The 20,034-nt window shown below is 51.9% G+C and overlaps 2 protein-coding genes across 3 annotated transcripts; both read right to left on the bottom strand.

Moving 5' to 3' along the window:
- Positions 1-841: 841 nt before the first annotated feature.
- Positions 842-12,279, bottom strand: P3H3 (prolyl 3-hydroxylase 3). Its single transcript, XM_027885209.1, has 15 exons — positions 11,839-12,279; positions 10,943-11,095; positions 10,083-10,269; positions 9,824-9,955; positions 8,794-8,927; positions 8,426-8,515; positions 8,026-8,078; positions 7,786-7,844; positions 6,502-6,626; positions 6,287-6,382; positions 5,212-5,362; positions 4,926-5,043; positions 2,402-2,477; positions 1,841-1,981; positions 842-1,540 (listed from the first exon to the last, which is right to left on the bottom strand). Exons 1-15 carry the CDS (start codon positions 12,247-12,249, stop codon positions 1,328-1,330), a joined length of 2,139 nt encoding a protein of 712 aa, XP_027741010.1. The 5' UTR covers positions 12,250-12,279; the 3' UTR covers positions 842-1,327.
- Positions 12,280-13,335: 1,056 nt separating this feature from the next.
- On the bottom strand, positions 13,336-19,654 carry GPR162 (G protein-coupled receptor 162). Of its 2 annotated transcripts, none has more exons than XM_027885211.1 (5): positions 19,557-19,654; positions 16,105-17,874; positions 15,106-15,295; positions 14,395-14,546; positions 13,336-14,224 (listed from the first exon to the last, which is right to left on the bottom strand). In XM_027885211.1, the coding sequence occupies exons 2-5, from the start codon at positions 16,942-16,944 to the stop codon at positions 13,697-13,699; spliced, it is 1,710 nt and encodes a 569-aa protein (XP_027741012.1). In that variant the 5' UTR covers positions 16,945-17,874; positions 19,557-19,654; the 3' UTR covers positions 13,336-13,696. The 2 variants fall into 2 exon arrangements, with proteins under 2 accessions (XP_027741012.1, XP_027741013.1); XM_027885212.1 differs by lacking the exon at positions 19,557-19,654 and adding an exon at positions 19,093-19,212.
- Positions 19,655-20,034: the final 380 nt, after the last annotated feature.

The following is a 20,034-nucleotide window of genomic DNA, read 5'->3' on the forward strand; positions in this document are numbered from 1 at the left end:
TAAATCATCAGGACGGACATGTGCATGCTAGGATGTGACGGACCCCTTGCCAGGGAGAGGGAATTTGAAATGCACACATCAAACTGTCTTTTTTTTTCCTGTGACCCTGGGGAGGACGGGAAGCAAAAAGGGTTGCCAGTGCAGGTTTCCCAAGCTTGAATGTCCCCATCCACCTGAATGTTAAGGAAGTGTCAGGATTCAGACTGAGGAAAGACTTCCCTTTCCACAGAGCACGGGCCCTGTGGCAATGGTGATGAGGGGATCACTCATCCACCTCTTACACCACTGACCTGGCCCTACAGATTTCTTCCACTTGCACTGTAGTTGGGGTCTCCATGCACAACTCATCAAGGCCTGAGTATGTCATGACCACAGATTGATCTCTGGCTCTAATGCTTCCCAGGAAAAGGGTCACTGCTCTTTTTGATACTCCATATCCACCCCATTCAATTCCTATTTGGCTACAAAATAATCCCATCTCGGGACACTAATCCCCCAGGCAGTGACAGCAGATTGTCTTTCTATCAGGGTGGAAAATGATAAACAAAATCTCTCTTCTGCTTTCAGGGACAATTTAGTACATGGAGAGGGAAAACACAAACAAACAAAAACAAAGAGAGGCTTTGCTGCAGGGAAACGTGAGCGTCTAGTGCTTTTCCTTAAAGGCACTCCTCACACTTTTCATGCTAGTCATGGCAGAACTGACTTTCTCTCATCTAGGCAAACACTGATTTCTTTCACCGAGCGCTCAACTCCCTTCTATTATTTGCTATTTAAATTTCCATCAGCAACAAGTGTGCATGTCTCCCTTGTGGTGTACAGACTCAAGCTCCCACCAATATCTGTGGCCAGCATTTCGCTTTTATTCCATATATTCACAGTCCATCACCTTCCCTGTCTCAGATCAGTGGTGAGGGTCTGGAGTCTGCAGGTGCCTAGGAAAGTCAAAGGCTTCAGTTCTGAATTCCTGAATGTGGCACAACCCTCCCTGAAAGACTCTAGGCTCCTCCTCCCCCTTTCAGATTTAGCCCTGGATGACCAAAAAGTTGGCACTGAGAGAAGTGGAGTGAGAAGACCTTATCTTCTTACTTCTGAGTGACACAAACTGCTGAGGCAGTGAAAAAAGTTCCAGGTGTCACTGACTTCCACACTCTGCCCTTCTCCCATTTTTCAGCTGCTGGGACGCCACAGAGAAGAAAGCTGAATCCCTCCCCATCACTACAGCTCTAGCATGCTACTACACTGCTCCAGGCCTCGATGGTCCCGGTCCTACCATGACCTGCCAGGCCATGGTGTGCACCAGTCCTGCCCCCAGGGCTCCGTGTACTCAGAACTCATCTCTGGCCCGCAGCACCCTGGGTTGCTGCTTGCTGTCTGAGCCAGGCTTCTGTCTCCGATTCACAGGCTTGGTTCCACTGTTGGAAACAGGAGGCTCTGAGGAGGATCTGCTGCTGTGATCAGTCCCCTGATGTTTTTCTCCACCAAGCTGGTCCTGCTCCACAGCCCTCTGCTCCATCAGCTCCTCCGCTTTCACCCGTTCCTGCAGCCATGGACACAAAGATGTGAACCCCTCCCTGCTGGGGTCTCGGCCCTGCTCGCAGAGGCTCACAAGGCACAGCTTGTCTTTGCCACATCCATCAAACCACCCCAGAGCCCCATCTCTCCAGCAGGACCCATCACAGGTTGGCCCCTCCACCACACAGCTTGTCACACCTTGGGCAGCCAACCCCCAGCTGCTGCACTAGGCCCTGCCCCAAGGGAAAGCCCAAAAGCTGTTCCTCAGGAGGATTTGATCTCACTTGGAGGTACTTGTATTTGTTTCTTCAGCACAGTCCTTCACCTGCTCCGCGTGCTCCCGGGAGTGTGTGTACCAGAGAGCAACGGCACAGCGCCTTCCGCGGCTCACTGCCCACACGCCGTGGGGGTTCTCCTTGCCAGAGCTGAAGGCTACCAGCCTCCCACACTTAGGATGCACCTCGGCCTGCCAAGAGAGAGAAAAGACCATGAAGCCAGCAGTCCCCTGCTCGGAAGCACAGAGTCTTTCTGTCACAGAGGTGACACTGCCTCTGGGAACATGGAAGAGCAGAGAGCTGCTAAGCGTCCACGGCCAGTCTGTGAGCAAAGTAGACCTTGGAGAGGGGCAGAGAGAATCAAAGGGACAACAAATGTCACAGACACTCACAGACTGGAAGAGCCTAAAAAATCTCAGCTAGGAAAGAGTTAACCTCTCCTCTGTCTGAGATTTGCCTCAATTTGCCTTTAGCTGCCCCTATTTGAATCTGCCACAGCATCAGCACTGGACTGTTTTTGGAATGGTGGGATCCAATAACCAAATAGTTTCCTCCCACCCAGACTGAGTCTCACAGTCCTCTCTCCTTCTTTTGGCCAGTCCCAGACTTACTGTGACAGTCACAGTATCCACTTCAGTGAAGAAAAGGCCCCCACCTTGGAAGTCATCATTGAGGTAGAGAATGCCACTGTGGACAAAAATAAAGAGTATATATGGGCTGAGAAGCTTATTCCTCCCAGGTGCTTCCCCATGGTCCTTGTTACAGGAAGCTGTGGATATCACACATTCAAAAAGTGAATAGACCAGTTACCAGGAGAATCCGTCTGAGGGTGTTAAATACAGCAGTGCCTAGCTCGGGGGAGTCCCTGAGCTGCAAGCCACAGGAGGCTGGGAGAGTGCGCCAGGGAATCAGCTCTACGTGCTTGTCCCGTTTTGTTTTGGTTTTTTCTTAATCCTCTGCAGTGTGCAGAGGCATCTGTGGCCTGCTGTGACAATGCTCAGGGCTTGACAGACCCTGGTTCTGACATGGCATGGCGTTATTTATGTTTTAGGGCTGGGAATAATCCAGTGCCTGGATGAAGAGACTGATCAGCAAAGAAAGCCATGTCTTAACAGCCAAGAAATCTCAAGGTAACACAAGAATGATCAAAAAGAGGCTTGGTGCATAGAGAAAAGAAAATTAAAACAAATTTCTTTTCTAAAGTTATATAAAAAGAGAAGTAGTGAGGTCACTGTGCAGCACAGGTGAGATCACAGTCAAAGGTGAAAGAATGGACCATGAACTACGTGAGTTCCTCTTGGCATTCAATTAAGCTGATAGAAAACTTCAGAGGAACAACAGAGGCTCTTAATTAATGGGACTGGGGTAAAGAAATAGAAATCAACACTGTGGCTGCTGAAGCAATGTTAAGGATATAAGGGCAGTGAGAGGATTACCAACCCTGAAACCCAGGAAGTTACAGCTCTTCTGCCATAGAGTTTCAATAAGGCTGTGAAGCCAGGGGGAAACATGAGAGGAAAAAAGCAAGGAGAGCTCTTATATGTACAAAAGGACAGGAAGGTAGGGATAATGGCTGAAGCCTAAACAGGTCTGTTATCCTGACCTCAATAGTCTGCAGGGCTTTAGACTCCACTTCTGAGGAGAAGGGTAACTGGAGGACAAGAGGTAAATGGAAAGTGGTCTTAAAATGTAACACAGGGGCACTAAAAACAGTTTGGGCTACCCAGGCAGTGTTTGACAAAACAGTTGATTTTACAGTGAAAGGCTACATGCTCAATTTCAGCAGTCTGGACTCTGGTAAAAGCACTCAGAACGCTGCCACTGGAGAAATTGCTAATGAACACAGAGAAGGTGAAGACGAGCACGTGAACAGCACACAATGGCCAGTGCACTGCTGGCACCAAAAGGAGCACTGCTGACCCGGAGGAGCATCGCTAGGACGCTTGGGCCCTGGGTCCAATCCTGTTCAACGGTACCATTAATGACTATAGCACAAATACACAGAAGAGGTCCAGGAAGTTTGGAACACAGGGACTTCATTCAAAAAGATACCGTAAGAGCTCAGCCCTTGTGAGCTCACAAGCCCTTGCTTAGTCACAACTCAAACTGCAAGAGGACAGGGATACTCCTGAAAATAGCTCAGTGGCATAGATTCCAGGAAAGTATTTTACCATACATTCAAGTGGAAGTCAGAGAACTCAGGGAGGAATGAAGTGACAGGGTGGCTTTCTCCCAGGAAGGACAGAGACCTAACCAGTCACACGACAAAGCCCGGTAACTTTACAATCTGATTATACCAAGTCAACACCTTATCAGAAGGGAAACAACTGAACGATACTGGAATTCCCTCCAAGTCCCACATCCTCACCATAGGCTGCTTAGAAATTTCTGCTCTGGATACAGCTACCACTCAAAGACAAGACAAGTAAGATTTATGGATGCTCAGGGATGGAATGGTGAGTAGCAGGGAATTAGCTGTAGTGAACTGACCTCATCTGGCTGCAGTGTGCAACAACTGGCATCATCATTGAAATGCACTTCACATTCTTTCACAGAAGAGTAACAAAACCTGCCACAGGCTGGGAAAAGCATAAACTCTCACGTGGAATGGAAAGATCCAGCACAAAGTATTGGCAGTGCATCTTGAGAGAGGTGAACAGAGAACAGTCACCAAGGTCAACAGAGAACAGTCACTGACTGCTCAAACAAAGGGAGTCCGAGGAGCTTGATTATCCCCCTCCAGTAATGCACAGAAGACTGTAAAAGATGGAACTCGACTAGAACAAATAGACTATCAAAAGGGCTGGCAGTGGACTGTAGAATGCATGGTAGCCCCACAAGACAACAATTTGATATCATGGTTCTAGTCTGTGCAGCCTCCCAGCCCCATTCTGATCTCTGTTAAAGCTGGCTCTGAGAAGTAAGGAGGGAAAAAGGGCAGGTCTTCTTCCCAGCCTAGGGAAGGTGCCTCACACCTTGTTCTGAAGGCACTGATACAGCCTTCTGCCTGATGCTACAGTCCTGGATGGCTTTGAGCCAACAACCCATCACCTGGTTTCTATAAGCTAAGCTCATCCTCTGATGGGGCCAGGGGGATGCGCTGATCTCTACATGATCTAATGCAGGTCCTCTTACCTGTAGTCCCTGTACACATAGGCAGGTGGTTCTTTCCAGCACTCTTGCCCCTCAGGATCCAAGAGACAATTGTCAGCATGGACAGGATGACTAAGATCCATGCGACCTTCCTGTTGCCCTGAAAAGTTACAAAAATGAATATGGGAGTTTTCAGTTTTAAGAAAGAATAAGTCAGAGAAAAAGGGGCACAGTGAGAGTAAACAGAAGACAGCCTCCTGAGAGCACATGGCTGGAACTGAGGAGACTCTCTGGGAGACAGGGACTAATAGGATGAAAGATTCTTTACCATCTACTGCCGTACGACACACAAGGTGTGTGAATGAAAAATGGAGTTTCTTTCCAGGAGTAAAATAGGACTCTATGATTTTCCGAGATTTCTCACTAGCCTGCAGAAGCAATTTGGCGTCTCTCCAGTCCACGTCCCCATTTTGGGCCAGCTACAAGAGAATAACAAGTCTGTTAGAACACTTATAAAGACACTCCAAGAATGATATGCGTACACAGTACAGAAGAAGAGGCCCCTGTAAAGCCCTGTGGTCACTTTGGTAAGAAAAGAACAAGTTTTCTCATTTAAATACAAGCCAGGAGTACAACTGTACAGCACAGCAATTTTTTCGTTTGCCACATGAAGCCACATCTAGAATGCAGCATCATTTTGGGTCTCCCACTACGCAAGGGATATGAATAGACTGGAATGAGTCTTCAGTGTCTTTAGATGACAGGAGTGTTAGAGCACATGACTTAAAGACAGAGGCTGAAACATCTGGGATTCTTCAGGGTAGAGAAGGCCAAAGGAAGATCTAACTACACTCTCGTGTGACTTAACAGAGAAGATGGAGACAGACTTAGAGAGACACACCTAAGAGACAAGAAGCAACAGACAAAAGTTGCAGCAAGGCAAATTTTGGCTAGATATAAAGAAAAATTTCATCCTCATAAGAGCGGTACAGAACCAAAAAAGGTGCCTAGAGAAGCTAGGGAATCTCCACCCTTGTAAATGTTCTGGACTTGCCTATGCAAAGTCTTGAGGGATCTCACCTAGCTTTGGAATTAGATATGCTGCAAGCACGTGGTCAGATTAGAGATCTCCAGAGACTCCTTCTACCTTAATTTAGTCTCTAATTCTAAGGTAAGCATGTCTGCAAGTTTACCACACAGGGACAAGTAGCATTCCTGAACCATGCCTCACAGGAGAGAAAGGTGATCATGGAGGAATCAGGTCAGAGGAGACCTCACATGTTGCGAGGGAGACAGTACACCCATGACACCATACAGAGTGCAATTCACAGAGGAAAATGCTCGGATGGTGAACACTCCTTCTGGATAATCAGGAAGGTGGCAGACTCACAGAGCCACTTTACCTGCATGGCCTTCAAAACAGTTAACCCTTCAAATCTCTCATGTGGGGTGTGAGGAGACCGTCTTGCCCGGTAGCCATCTCCTGCTTCTCCCGCTGCCTGGAATAGAAGGATAGAGATGACATGCATTAAGCTGCCATCTCTCCTCCATGGAAATCCTACTATTCTGCCTGCTAAGGTGGACACATACAGGAGCTCTTACAGGATCCTGGCCTCACCTTTGTCAGTCGGAGAAGGCCCTTGCACTCAGACTCCGTCAGCACTCTGTCAAACACAACCCTCTGAGTTCCATTCATCTGGTGGGAATCCATCGTGACAGCAATACCCTCAAAAGGCAAAGGGCCTGCTGAGAAGCAAGCGCAGATTGGCATGAGCAAGCTTTGGATGAGAAGCCCTCAGTTTGGACAAGGAAGTGGAGAGGCACTATACATTCTCTGAGAAGACAGGACAGTTCCCCAGAAGTGCCCATTCCTCTCAGACCTGGGCCACTTGCACCCCTTGCATGCTTCAGGGGAACCAGAGCATCAGTGTGGGAAGCTGGGCTACAGTGCGTGCTCAGGAGCCAGCAGAAACCCAGGGCTTGCTGGGAGAACAGCAGGGAGATAGGGAAAGTTTAGTGCACTGTGGATCACAGCAGCAGAGCAGGTCCAGCCTACTGGAGAGAGGCTCTGGAGAAAAGAAGCAGGTAAACACCTCCATCAACCTTCCTTTCGATCACATATCTTACCCCAGAATACTCTCCAGTGAATTTTTTTACTTTCTTCAGCCTCAAAGAGAAGCAATAGGTATTAGCTGGTGATTCGGTCTTTTGATATTTGGCCTTTTTTTCCACCCCCTCTGACCTCTGGATGACTAGGAATGTCAAGGCACTCAGGCCCTCAGAAGGATGTGCTCTCACATGTGCCCCAGCAGAGAACCGCTCGGGGTCATTTCAAGCAAAGACTCCAGGACAGAGGCCTCTACGAGGCTGTATGTCCACACATAAGAATAGAGGACCAGCAAGAACACAAGATTCTACACTGCAGTCATTATCATTCAGCCACAAACCGTTCAGACTTCTGTTTTTCAGGGAAAGACTTGCCCAAGCCAAATCGTCTGTTTCCAGTTTCCATTTCCCGGCCCCTCCCTCCTTGTCCCCTTCAGAAAAATGTTGTTTGAAGTTGCGCTGGTGGAGTTGGACCAGGTTTGGTGTAGACACTCCTGCCACCCTGAACAGGGATCTGCACGTCCACAGGCTTGTCACGTATTCAGGCTGCTCTCAGCGTCTCCAGCCACAGTGCTCTTTGAGTTCCCATCCCAGAGATGTACGCAGTGAGATTTTGCAAGATTACACATGCATCAAAGAGGGAGAAGAGAAACAGTGAGAAGACTTGCTGAGCCATTCCAGTCAGTCTGCATCTATGCTAGCATTCAAATGTCTGAGGATGGAAGAAAAGACAGCACTTAGTCTGACTAAGCATGGCTGACTGCATCCAAGGCCTTCTTCAAGCTCTTTTACTCACCCCTCTTCTCCCTCTTTTCCACATCCAGAGTTTCCTCCTTTTGCTTCTCCTGATCCTCTCTCGGGAGCAAGGGAAAAAACAGAGACCAGGGCTGTCAGCACACAGAGCTATGCCTAACCCTCCTCTGTGGTAGCATTTCACACCCTTCCTGTTCCTGTTTTGCTCATTTCTCTACATACTGCTGTTCCTTGCACTATCCCCTACTTATATTTCAGTCCTAGTCAACTTGTCCAATCTTACCTGTATTTCTCCTTTAGGTTTTCAGGAATAAGCTCATCTGGAGTCCAAAGATCCTGTAGGAACACATGGAAGTGGTTCAGTACACAACAAACTTCTCCCACAGTGGATCGTGTCAAATGGCTAGTTCCCTTGACCTACTTCTCCAGTGAATACCAGACCAACAGTTCTGGACCCCTTCTCAGGACAGACAGTCTGAGCCAATGCATATGATTAGAGCAGCAATTTCAAATTAACTTCAGTCCTGGAGCAGCGGAAAGCCCTTAAAGATCCACCTCATAAGGACTTTTGGGTCCTTCTCCTCGGCATATGATCCTTTTTGGATCGTTTCCTACTAAAGTGAATTCTGGCAACTGCTTTGGTAAAATCAGGGCAGTAAGATTAGGAGGACACTGTTACTTACAGGGTCATTAAAAGTTTCTCCTAGATGCTCCACTGAATAATAAATCAACTTCTTCTCCATCAAAGACCTCTGCACATAGTGTCGAATATTCTAAGAAAGAAAAAAGATTGTCAAACAACCACTCTTCTAAAGACAACGCCACCCCTGTGCAGGCCCAAACACACTGCTGTGCACTATTAATGCCCGGTTTTGTCCTGAAGGGACACTGACTGTGACAGACTATACGTAAACTCAGGCTCCAGTTTCTTCAGTCCTGGGCTTGGCACACATCTGCAGTGAAACACATTTCTGTTTTTGCTTCCTGGACTGCAATCCTATGATACGGGACAGGAGAGGGTCAAAAAGTACAGACCTGGAGCTGTAACTACCTGTCTGGCTGTAACAGCTGTGTCCTCTCCCAGTTCTGTGCGATACTGTTCCATTTTCTCCAACATGGGCTCATCGGTGGGATAGAAGAGCAAGTAGGATGCAGCACATTCAGCAGCTAGTGTCTGGTTCCCAACTTGGGTGGGGACAGAAGAGAACAAACATATGTGTCTCTGAAAGACTTGACTTGAGCAGCAAATGTGTATAGGCCAGCAGCATCCTATTTCTCAGTCAGGATCCAGCAGCTGGCCTTATACCAAGTACACATCAATCCCTGCCTAGCTGGGTCCTACCCAACGATGGGCAGAGAATATAGAAAATTAACCTAGTAAAGAATGGACCCACCTTTGATACCTATTGTGAGCTTGTTCAGAAGAGACAGACAAAAAATAAGAACATATTTGAAAGAGAGATGGTCCCACCTCCATCATGCGACAGACGTGTTAAGGGGTCTGAGGCTTCTTTGAGATACAATTTTACCATTGGTCTAACAGAGCAGATAAGAGACAGTTGGGTCAGTGTGGGAAGGAGCAGGGGTATGCAAGAGAAGGGTTGAGGGACTTGTGAAAGTGACACGATGGCCAATGTCATGACAGGCGATCAGTTCAGCAAGGGCAGGTAGGGCTGGCTCAGACGGAACACAACTGCTGACATGAGCTGCATGTGTAGGCCCTAGATAGGAAGGGGAGGGCCTGGTCTGGAGCCATGTACTGAAAAGAAAGGTATAAAACCCACAAAAAATAGTTGGAGAAAGGATTTGAAAAGGAATGTGCTGAAGGAAAGACGTGGGAACAGCCCCACATTACAGAAGCTGGGCAAGAAGACTGAAGCAGATCATAAGGGACTTCTCCCAAGGGGGCCACAGGCTCCAGCAAGAGAACAGAGATTTTGGGAAGAGTCAGGGGGCAGATATGAGTAGATACCAGGTCAGTGTGCCACTTTTTCCCATGACATGCTGCCCTACAGAACCAGAGACAAAGGGAAAGTGTAGGAATGCCACAGCATAACCTGCTGGGTTGTGGGTCTGCTCACCCTGACTGTAGGCAAACTGCAGTAAATCAAGATGAGAGGGTATGAAATCTTCTGTGGCAGAAATCCGTCCCGGCTTTGTGGCAATTTCAAGGACACACTGCTGCCTGCACTTCAAAACCTGAATATAATGGGCTGCAAGAGAGAGGAACGAGAAAGATAATAGCCCACATTTCTTCCAGACAGGAGTGCTGGGAGATGGGACATGGCCAGCGTGGGCAGCACAGCCTTCCTACCCAACCCTCTGTTCCTCTAACACTACCTGCAATGGCTTCATACAGCCCAGGCTGCATATCCTCCTCCTCGTCCTCATCCTCCCAAGGCCCTTCACACAGGGCCCGACACTCCTCCAGTGCTGACAGGGCCTCTGTGAGTGACTCCTCCAGCTTGGCCACGGCCTGCAGGTACTCATCTGCATCGTAGTGCTGCACACCAGCCTCGTATGCTTCCTGTGGAGGACAGATCCAGGTCCCTTCATCAGTGTGGGTAACACCAAAGGATGCCCTGAGAGTCGCTCACGGGATGGTGCTGACATATGGGGGCCTGCCTGGTCATACACAACCCACCACGCAGTGACAGCAAATCTTAAGGACTTAAGCCAAATAACTGTCACCAAAAAGTCTCCGTGTCACACTTGCAGCGGTTTGTCTTCATCCTGAAGAGAAGGTTCCAGGGAGACCTTCCTGCATTCTTTCAGATAGAAAGAGGTCTGAGCAAGTCTTTTGACCAAGGCCTGTAGTGACAGGACAAGGGGCTACACTTTTAAACTAAAAGAGGGTTTTGACTGGAGATAAGATACCTATTGCATAGGAGATAAAATACTTGTTATGAGGACTGTAGTGAGACACTGCAGCAGATTGTCCCGAGAAGCTGTGGATGCCCCATCCCTGGGAAGTGTTCAAGGGTAGGTTGGCTGGGGCCTTGAGCAACCTGGTCTAGTGGAAGGTGACCCTGCCCATGGCAGGGGGCTTGGACTAGGTGATCTTTAAAGGTCCATTCCAGGCTAAATCTGGCTATGATTCTATGTATGGGGGCCCTGTATGAAGCCATGGTCTTTGTGTGGGAACAGATCAGAGCCCCAGACTGGTCCCTAGGATGGAATAAGAGCTGCTAATGTCTCACCCAGTGCGGCATGGCCTCCAGGTCCCGGAAGCTGTCTGACTTCACCCCAGACATACGCTGGTACTTCTCGATGTCCTCCCTCATTTGGAGGTGCTGGGGATTAGCGACGAAGAAGGTGTGAGCGGCGGACACAGCCTGATCCAGCTTCTTCAGCTGTGGAGAAAAGGCAGCAGTGCCTGTCATGCTCCTGTGGACCCCTGCTGTTCACACCCACCCCTCACCCCAGCTGCTCCCTAGATTCACAGAATCACAGAATGGGTCAAGTTGCAAGGGACCACAGCAGGTCATCTGGTCCAACCTCCCTGTTTAAGCAGGGTTGTTCTACAGCATGTGGAACAGGATTGCATCTGAAATGTCTCCAGTGAGGGAGACTATACACTCTTTTTGGGCAATCTGTTCCAGTGTGTCATCCCGTGCAGTAAAGAAGTTCTTCCTCATGATCAGGTGGAACTTCCCAAGCATCAGTTTCTGCCTGTTGCCTCTCATCCTGTTGCTTGACAGCACCAATAATAACCTGGTTCCATCCTCTTAGCATCCCCTCTTTACATATTTATTTATACATATTTATACACATTCACAGAATCACAGAATCAACCAGGTTGGAAAAGACCTCTGAGATCACCAAGCCCAACCTCTGAGCTAAAACCACCTTGTCTATTAGATCATTGCACGAAGTGCTACATCCAGTCTCTTCTTAAATACCTCCAGGGCCGGTGTCTCCACCGTTTCCCTGGGCAGCCCATTCCAATGCACTGATAAGGTCCCCTCTCAGTCGTCTCTTCTCGAGGCTGAGGGCGAAGTGTTCACCCTCGCCCATCGCCCCCTCAGGCACCCCGCCCCGGCTGACAGCAGCCCCCCGGGGGTGGCGACTCCCACCCCGCCGGCCCGGCGCCCACCTGGAAGAAGGCCACCTGGAGGTAGTTGTAGGGCTCCCTGCGCTCGAAGTCGCGGCGCACGGCGCGGCTGGCGCGGTGTGCGGAGGGCGCGGGCAGCAGCCGCCGCCCCAGGCAACGCTGCAGGCAGCCGGCTCGCTGCAGCACCGGGCCGAGCAGCGCGGCCTCCCAGCGGCCCGTCCCGGCGGGGAAGGGCTCGTCGCGGGCGCAGGCGGCGCGGCAGGCGCGGCGGGCCGCCCGCAGCCCCGCGTAGCTGTGCAGGGCGCGCTGCAGCAGCTCGGCCGCCCGCGCCCAGTCCCGCGCCAGGTAGGCGCGCACCCCGTCCGCGTACAGCAGGTCGAACGGCACCAGCCGGCCCGGCGACGTGGCGACCGAGACGGCGGCGAGGAGGCTGAGGCAAAGCAGCGAGGCCATGGCTGTAGTGGGAGGAGGAAAGGGGGTCCGGGGCGGGCGGGCGTCCCGGCGGGCCGCGGGCTCGGCCCACCCCGGGGCGGCGCCGGGCCGGGGCCATGGTGGGAGGGCAGCCTCGCCGATACCCGACGCTGTTTCGGGGGCGCGCGGTGTTCGTGCCTCTCCGCCTGGCCCTTGGTTCAGGCAGCCAGCCCAGCGCGGACCCTCCCGTTGATGTGGGTCGCCCAAACCCCTCCAACGAGGCATCTTGTAAGAGGTTAAGGGTAATCTATCAGGAGTCACGCTTGGACAGTTCATAGACAAGCCCCATCACATGGAAAACCGCTTTAGAGGTGAAGGGCTACTTTTCTCCCACAACTCCTCTGACACTGCCAAATCTTTGACCATGGCTGGAACTCCAGCCAGCACTGGGCAGGAGGTCCATCTCCCACACAGCCAGACCTTTGCCCGTGCCTAGAACTACAGGCAGCATCAGGCAGGAGAAAAACCATCTCCCACATGCTTCTGCCCTACCAAGAGTTTTGCGTGGGGCAGGAGCCTGCTCCAGACCTCAACCGCTCCCATCTTTGACAACAAGGGTAGTTGGGGCCTTTCCCCTAGAAGGCTCTGGCAGCTTTCCTGTTTGGGTGAGAAGTTTGGGTCATCTGATGTTTCATGCATAGTTCACACTGGAATCAACAGTTTGCATTGGTGAAATGAGATGTTATGGGTCAGGGACTTCTTGGAGAAAATTTAATTTTTTTCAAGCCTAGCATTGCCTCAAAGCAAAACCTTTTGTCTGAGCAATATTAGAAACCCCAGAGGCCACTCCTGCTTAGCACTATGTCCCGTGAAATGGACAGGAAGACTTTTCACCCAGTCTCCCATGACAGCTCCTCTATGGGCATCATTCCCTTTCCTGAGCTGCGAAGCATCTGTTACCTTTCAGATGCACAGACAAGAAAGGATGAAGAGGGAGGAAAGGAGCCTCGCACGTTCTGCATTTCCCTTCCAGAAGCCTGTGAAGCTTCATTAAACATTGGGCCAGTCATTTTGTTTCTATGGAAACAAAATTATTACTAATATAGTATTTTAAAAACAGACACACGATTGACACTCCAAATATAGAATTTTAATACCATTCTGCGCCTGCCTTTTCTCTTAGGGCAGAGCGGATGCGAGGGTGGAGTTCACAAAGGGACGGGACTGGCGAGGATGCCAAGTGGTGGTGGCAGCGGTGGATGTGTTTGTAACCTGAGAGCAGGCACAGGCTGGCTTGTCCCTCCGTTGTGCTCCCTTCTGCAGATCTGTCCCACTTCTTTTTTCCCCCCAGCAGAGTGGGGTGCCGTGTTTCTTGCCTGCTGGCGAGAAAGATGAAAATGCAAATTAGTGATCGGGTCCCGGAACAAAGGGAACACTTGCAGTTTTATTTAAAAATCATGATGGCACTGAATGTTTTTGATGCTGTCTCTCATAGTTTGGGATCCTGGAAGGTCTGTGGCTCGCAGGCCTCAAGGGTCCTTTCACATGGCGCCTGCTCTCCATTCTGCAGATGCCAGACTTCGTTGCCAACCACGGAGCAGCGGCGTGGCCGGTCCGCATTCTCCTCCTCTCTGCTGCCGAGGGAGAGGCGGCGATCACGGCGTGATGCAAGCAGGAGACGGGAGTGCCGTGGGCTGCAGGCTGGGGTGGGTTGCGGCGTCTCGTCGATGAACGTGGTGATCTCGTCTCGGAAGAAGCAGGCGCTGGAGCTGGAGCCCCGGGGCAGTAGCCCCCCCTCCAAAAATTGCCGTAGGGTCGTCAGCTCATCTTCTGGGGGCCGCCGGCGGTGCTGGTAGTCATGCAGCTGAGGAGGCAAGAATCCAGGGCCCCCAGGCTTGCGGGGGGTAGAAATGCGGATGTCATCAGATGAAGACCACTTGTGTAGGAAGGATGGAGCAGAGCGGTGGGCGGAGAAGATGTTAGTCTCATCATGTGACATTCTCCGTGAGATAGGGACCTGGAAAACAGAGAAGGAGGAAGGTGATAGAAGACTTGGAGAATCAGGACAGGAAGGGAGTAGCTGAGGTTTTCTCAGAGAAGAGAGTCAAGAGGGCATAAAGGCGTGGGAGACTGACAGAGAAGGCAGGGAGTGGGTTGTGAGGCTGCCCCTGCTAGCCCTTGGCTCACCTGCAGGTAGTGCACCTTGTCTTGGGGCAACAACATGTGGTGCATGGGTAGCAGCTTGATGTCCCGGGAGTCCCGCTTCACAGCTGCAGCGCCGTTCGCATCAAATCTCACTTTGCAGATCCTGCCATCACCATAATCATCACACACACCATCTGTTGGCAAGGAGGAGAATGGCAGTCAACACTTTTCAGTCAGAAGAGTAGCATTATCAGGGCACGTGGATGCCATCCTAATGCTTGTCTGACTTGCTGTCCTACTTGCAGCCCTCAGGGCTCACCTCCGAACAAGGACCTCATCTTTCTGCTTGCAGCAGCACTAAAAGCACCCAGAGACTGCCCTATTTCTTCTGTCTTGCGTTTGAATTGCTCACTGCCAAAGATCTTGGACCTTTGGATCAGCAAGTTGGGCTGAGGCCCAGCATGTCACTTTGGTTGTGGTTTGGCAGCCACACACAATGTCTCTATACTTGCAACTACTGAGAAGGATGTTGCACTAATTCTTCCTGGATGCTAGTCCTAAAGCAGCAAGCGAGTGGCAGAGCCTTCTCCAGAATATCTCATGGTTGCTGACTCCAAGCTGTAACATGCATCTCACCTAGCCACCTGCAACACCACCAAATCCTTTCCCCAAAGCAGACCCCCTCTTTCCTCTGTAGTCTTTTGGGGAGGTGGTTAGTGAAGAAAGGTAACTGTGGGTTCATGAGGAACTTACCATCATCTGCATCTTCCTCAGACATGATAGCCACACACTGCTCCCACACAGTGCGGAGATCTGCTCGGTAGCGCTCGCAGGACCAGATGAAAGAGGGGAGCAGCAAGGTCTGTACCATGGAACACCAGAGCACAGCCAGGACCATCCAGGTGGGGGCCGTATCATAGCGCAGGCTAAAAAAGCTCACAACCTTCGAGGTAAGAAAAAGAAACAATGTCAAGAAAGGAGACAGAAGTGGGGATCAAGGAAGAAAGATAAGAATCAACTCTATAGTGGAACGTAATCTGTCTGTAAAGGATTCATCAAGTAATTACCCTGTGTCTCTTTGAAAAAGTGCTCTTGGGGTCTTGCCCCAAGTCTGCTGCACCACGTTCCAAGCTGTCATATCTCTAACGTGAGACCTGGCGCTAGCATCCCTTCTTACCCGTGCTCATTATGAGCTGGAGCTAAATGCATGCTAACAAAGGACGCAGCCATTGGGGAAAAAAAAAAAAAAAAAAGCTGTGACTAAGCTCCTCTGTTCTCTTTAATGATTGCCTTTGAAAACTTCTCCAGTTTTGCAGTGAATCAACCGTCCAGCCAAAACCTGAATGCTGCCTACAACTACAGAAGCAGAAGGAAAAAGAAAACTGGATACAACAGCTTTTAAAGCCGGTGTATCAGCTCTCCAGAAGCAAACTGGAAAAATAGAAATCTCATTGTTTCTGTAAGTAAGTTGGCAGAATAATCTCCTCTCCTCTTAGCCAGTTAAAACTTTCACAGTGGTTTTAGCTGTGTGGTGTGTATTCCTCAGGCTTAGACTTAAGGAAATGCTGCCATGGAAGGATGACAGAATTATTGCAATCTTTTTAAAACTGCCACTCAGAATAACACAGATTCAGATGCGGCAGTTCTGCAGCTCATAGGACAGGATACAGAGTTTCTTCTCTAAAACTTGAGAGAAAATGAAATCTGGTTTAACTGCAGACTCTGAAGGGAAAGGGAGAACTTGCTGCTTACCAAGATAGGAACCCCAGTGAGTGTGTCATACAGGAAGACAATAGCACTTATGAGGTTGGTCATCTGCAAGGAGGTCTTGGCTGACTCGGAGCCATCCAGTGAAGACCTCCGTTTGCCTCGTACATCCTCCACCACAATGGCTGGCACATTGAAAGTGGTGTGTGCTGATGAAGAGCAGGATGATGCTTCCTCTGCTCTCTGATGGCGGCATCGCCGGCGTCTTCTGTGTGCCCACAGGGTTTGGTAGAAAGTGATACCCACGCACACCAAGCCCATGACGATTCCTCCGAGCAGCAGGAGGCTAAAGCAGACACCGAAGCCCAGCCCTATTTTGCTGACAATGAACTGGCAGCCCCGGGCATAGTAGCGCTCCCCGTTGTTGTGCCAGCCGATGGAGGGCAGGGTGGAGAGGATGAATGACACCATCCAGATGCCCATGACTGCGTGCAGAGCCTGCTTCTTGGCATTGCTCAGGCGGTAGTTGACTGGCCATCTCACCATCCACATCCGGTGGTAGGACAGGGAGGCCACTGTGAAGCAGGTGGCCAACGCCAGGGTGTAGTACGTGGAGACAAAGACCTTGCAGATGCTTTCATTCCAGTCGTAGTCGGAGGACTCGCGCCGCAGCTGCACCACAGCATAGGTGGTGAGGGGTACTGCTGCCATGAGGATGTGGGTGCCAGCAAGGAAGCATAGCAGCAGCTCCAGAGGCTTGTGTTTCTGCTGTTTGGCTGTGATGCTGAGGATGATCCAGGAGTTGGCCAACAGAGCTAACATCCCACATGCCAGCCACCACAGTGAGTTGTTGTGCAAGGTGGACTCTGAATCAGAGTCCCCCATGCTGCCACCCCTGCTAGACTGCACCCTGTCCCTGCTGCTGGGATTTTCTAAGAGGGTGAGTGGGACTCTGCACTGGCAGAGCCACGTTCCTCCTCATCTGCTGCTGCAATGCAAGTTGTTTGCACACTGGAGGGATTCCTCAAGGCATTGCCATCAGGTGCCAGGCAGAACAGTCGTCAGCTCTGTCTTGCTTTCAGTCCTCCCTTTCCCTTCTGTTTGATTATATTTCTTTCTCTTGTTCTAACTTTTTCATCTGTTTTTTCCCTAGTTCTCTTTCTTTTTCTTTCTTCCACTTTCTTTCTCTCTCATGAATACTTGCCAGTGCTTCTTCCCTCACTTGTTTGGGCACACTTTTTTTTTTCTTCCCCATCTATTTCATCTCTCTCCTCCACTCTTCCCCCAAAGAAAAAGCTCTCCTTACTTCATGTGACAACCAGACACCTTTTGACTCAGAGACCACTTCCTGCTGGGACTGGTGAAGGCCACACACACACAAGCAGGGACTTCTGGAGACCCCAAGAAGTTTGGTAGAAGCAAGTGCAGGCTGACCAGTGTCCTAGGGAATGAGCAGCTAGCCAAGATTTTCAGAGATGACGAGAGGGAGAACAAAGGTCCTGTGGAAATAATGAGGGTGGTGCACACACTGTTTAATTCCCCTCTCACCAAATGCCACCACACTCGTGGCCCTTTAGAGGTTCCTGCTAAGGCTATCTGAGAGCTATCAACAGAGAGAACAGTTAGGAACGGGATTCAGAGGGTTCCCTATCCAAGATCTCACAGCACTCTCACTGCATTGTCCTTTTCGCTGTCTTCCAGGGCTCAGCCTGGTCTTTCAAGCTTTCTTGTGCACAGAGCTGGCAAACAATGAGATCGTGGGGAGGGGAAGATCCTTTTCAAAGGTTCCCTTGGAGATTCAGGGCATGAGGTTCACTGCAGAAGAGAGAAAAGAGAAAAAGTAATTTAAGATCATTCTATCTCCCCAGATCTCTCTCTCTCTCCTTTGCCCACACTAACACCTTGTCATGATTTAGACAGTGAAGAGCAGCTTTATGTCTTTCAAGGAACAGAAGAGCCAGATTTGCATCAGTCCCTGCATAGCTCAGGCCAGACTGTCCTCCAGCAACTCCATCCAGTGCTGCTGAGACACATCATGCTCCCTGTCCTTCCAGTCTGAGGCTCCCTACCCAAAGCGTTACTAATGCCATTTCTGACATGGAACGCCTGATCTGCATCATCCCTTGCCATTGCAGTCCTGACATTCCCATGCATGCACTGTTACACTCCCTTGTTTCTGCCGTACAGCTCCCACAGTCTTTAGACCTCAGCTTTTCTCTGCCAGTGCTCTAGATTTTAACCTGCTGCTCCCATCTTGTTCCATCCATGGGTAGGTTCCACCACTCCAGCACTACGTTGCCATCCCACCGTCTTGAAACACAAGTCTTTTGGCTACACACGTTTCTGCTAGAGCAGTTCTGGTCTCAGACATTCCACAGTCACAAACTTAGCAAACAAGACTGCTAACCTAGCCCTGAGACAACTCACCTCTGCCAGTGAGCCCTAGTCCTACCATCTCAGACCCCTCTTCTGTCTTCATCCATAGAGGACATCCAAGCAGTATATTTCAGGAAGGTACAGGCCTGTTCTATGCCTTGACGAGAGCAGATGTAAACTTAATCTTTGTGTGGATGGCTCTGTGCTCCCCCCAGTCTGAGATAGTGGCTCAATTCCCACCTGTCTCTTTCCTTCTGCTTCTCCCTGTTTTCTCACCCTCTCTGTAACCACCTGAGGCATTTCCACCTTTCATCCCTGGAGCAGTTTGCCATGACTGGATTTGCGATGACCCATTCTGCCCTGTTCCATCTTTCCCCCCCCAGCACCACCACTCTTGCAGTTAAGCCCGTGGCCTCTGGAGACTCTTACGGAGCTACCGGGCCCCAATAATACCAGGGGAATGAATTTCCTTGCAGCATCTCCTTCTGCTGCCCTTCCCACCCGGCTTGTTCTGGTGGCCCAAACTGTTCCCTCTGTGAGGCTGAAACCCTCCCGCTTCTGCTGGCTTTGGGGCCCAATTCTGCTCCAGGCTGTGATCCTCCTACCCCCGGAGATGGAGAGCCTAGGTCGGGGAAACCCCCCCCCCCCCCCCCTCACCTGGCCCTGCTCCCCGGCTTCACCCTACCGCCCATCCCTCCTGCGGGGCACGCACTCCCGCGGATGGTGATGCAGGGGGAGGCGAGGGAGGGGGCTCGGAGGGGAAGATGACCCAGAATGATTGCAAAGAAGCGCGGAGAAAGCCGGGGGTGCCGGGGGATGCGGCGGCCGGGCCGAGGTGCGCTGCTGCCCCGCCGCCCCCTCCCTCCGCCCCCCTACTCGGCAGCCCGGGCACGGCAGGGTATCCGAGCGCCCCGAGCCTCGCCCGGCGGCGGAGCCGTGCGGCCGGTGCTGGGCTGGGCTGTGCGGAGCGGGGGCCGCGGAGCCCGCGGGGCGCCCCGGGGCGCGGCCGTGCCCGGCGGCGGCGGCGGCGCCGCCCTGCGCTCGGCGGAGCGGGGGCCGCCGCCGGCGGAGCGGGGGCCGATCGCGGCGGCGGCGGCGGGGGCCGGGGGGACCCATCTTACCTCTCGCCGGAGCAAGCGCTGCCATGGCGACGGGCGCCCCGCGCGGCTGTGCGCGCCTCTGCCCGGCTCTGCCGGCCCCTGCGCCCGGCCCCGGCCCCGGCCGCCGCAGCACCGGCCGCCGCAGGCAGCCGCCCCGGCCCCGCGCTCCGGCCACCGCCGGGCGGGGCTCGGCGAGGGGCGAGGGGCGGGGAGCGCCGGCGGGGGACGGCGGCGGGAGCACCGCCGGGCCGAGCAGCCAGGGGGCGGGACGGGCGGACGGGAGCGGGAGCGGGAGCTGGAGCCGCCGCCCCGGCACCGGCCCCTCCGCGACTCACGACGGGCCGGGGTGACGGGGCGAGCCGTGCTCGACTGTGCTCCCTGAGCCGGTGTTGGTCATGGCCCGGCCACAGCGGCTCCCCCGTCCGCGCAGCCCCCCTGCCCCACGGGGCGAGACGGGCCGCCACCGGCAGTGCCACTTGCAGGACAAGGGTTTGCTGTG

This window comes from Empidonax traillii, unplaced genomic scaffold (genome assembly GCF_003031625.1).
Source record: "Empidonax traillii isolate 1590-97213 ecotype Southwest subspecies unplaced genomic scaffold, ASM303162v1 scaffold163:size1593379, whole genome shotgun sequence".
NCBI classification, from domain to species: domain Eukaryota; kingdom Metazoa; phylum Chordata; class Aves; order Passeriformes; family Tyrannidae; genus Empidonax; species Empidonax traillii.

Bases quoted from the DNA above. Each gene is read 5' to 3' on its own strand.
- P3H3 (XM_027885209.1), bottom strand. From the start codon at position 12,249: ATGGCCTCGCTGCTTTGCCTCAGCCTCCTCGCCGCCGTCTCGGTCGCC. The intron at 8,516-8,793 runs GTAGTTACAGCT...TTTCTTTCTTAG, and splicing joins CAGCTGTTACAGCCAGACAG to AATATTCGACACTATGTGCA. The intron at 1,541-1,840 runs GTGAAGGACTGT...CCATGGCTGCAG, and splicing joins CCCGGGAGCACGCGGAGCAG to GAACGGGTGAAAGCGGAGGA.
- GPR162 (XM_027885211.1), bottom strand. From the start codon at position 16,944: ATGGGGGACTCTGATTCAGAGTCCACCTTGCACAACAACTCACTGTGG. The intron at 14,547-15,105 runs GTAAGTTCCTCA...CCTTGCCAACAG, and splicing joins TGAGGAAGATGCAGATGATG to ATGGTGTGTGTGATGATTAT. The intron at 14,225-14,394 runs GTGAGCCAAGGG...TCTGTTTTCCAG, and splicing joins ACAAGGTGCACTACCTGCAG to GTCCCTATCTCACGGAGAAT.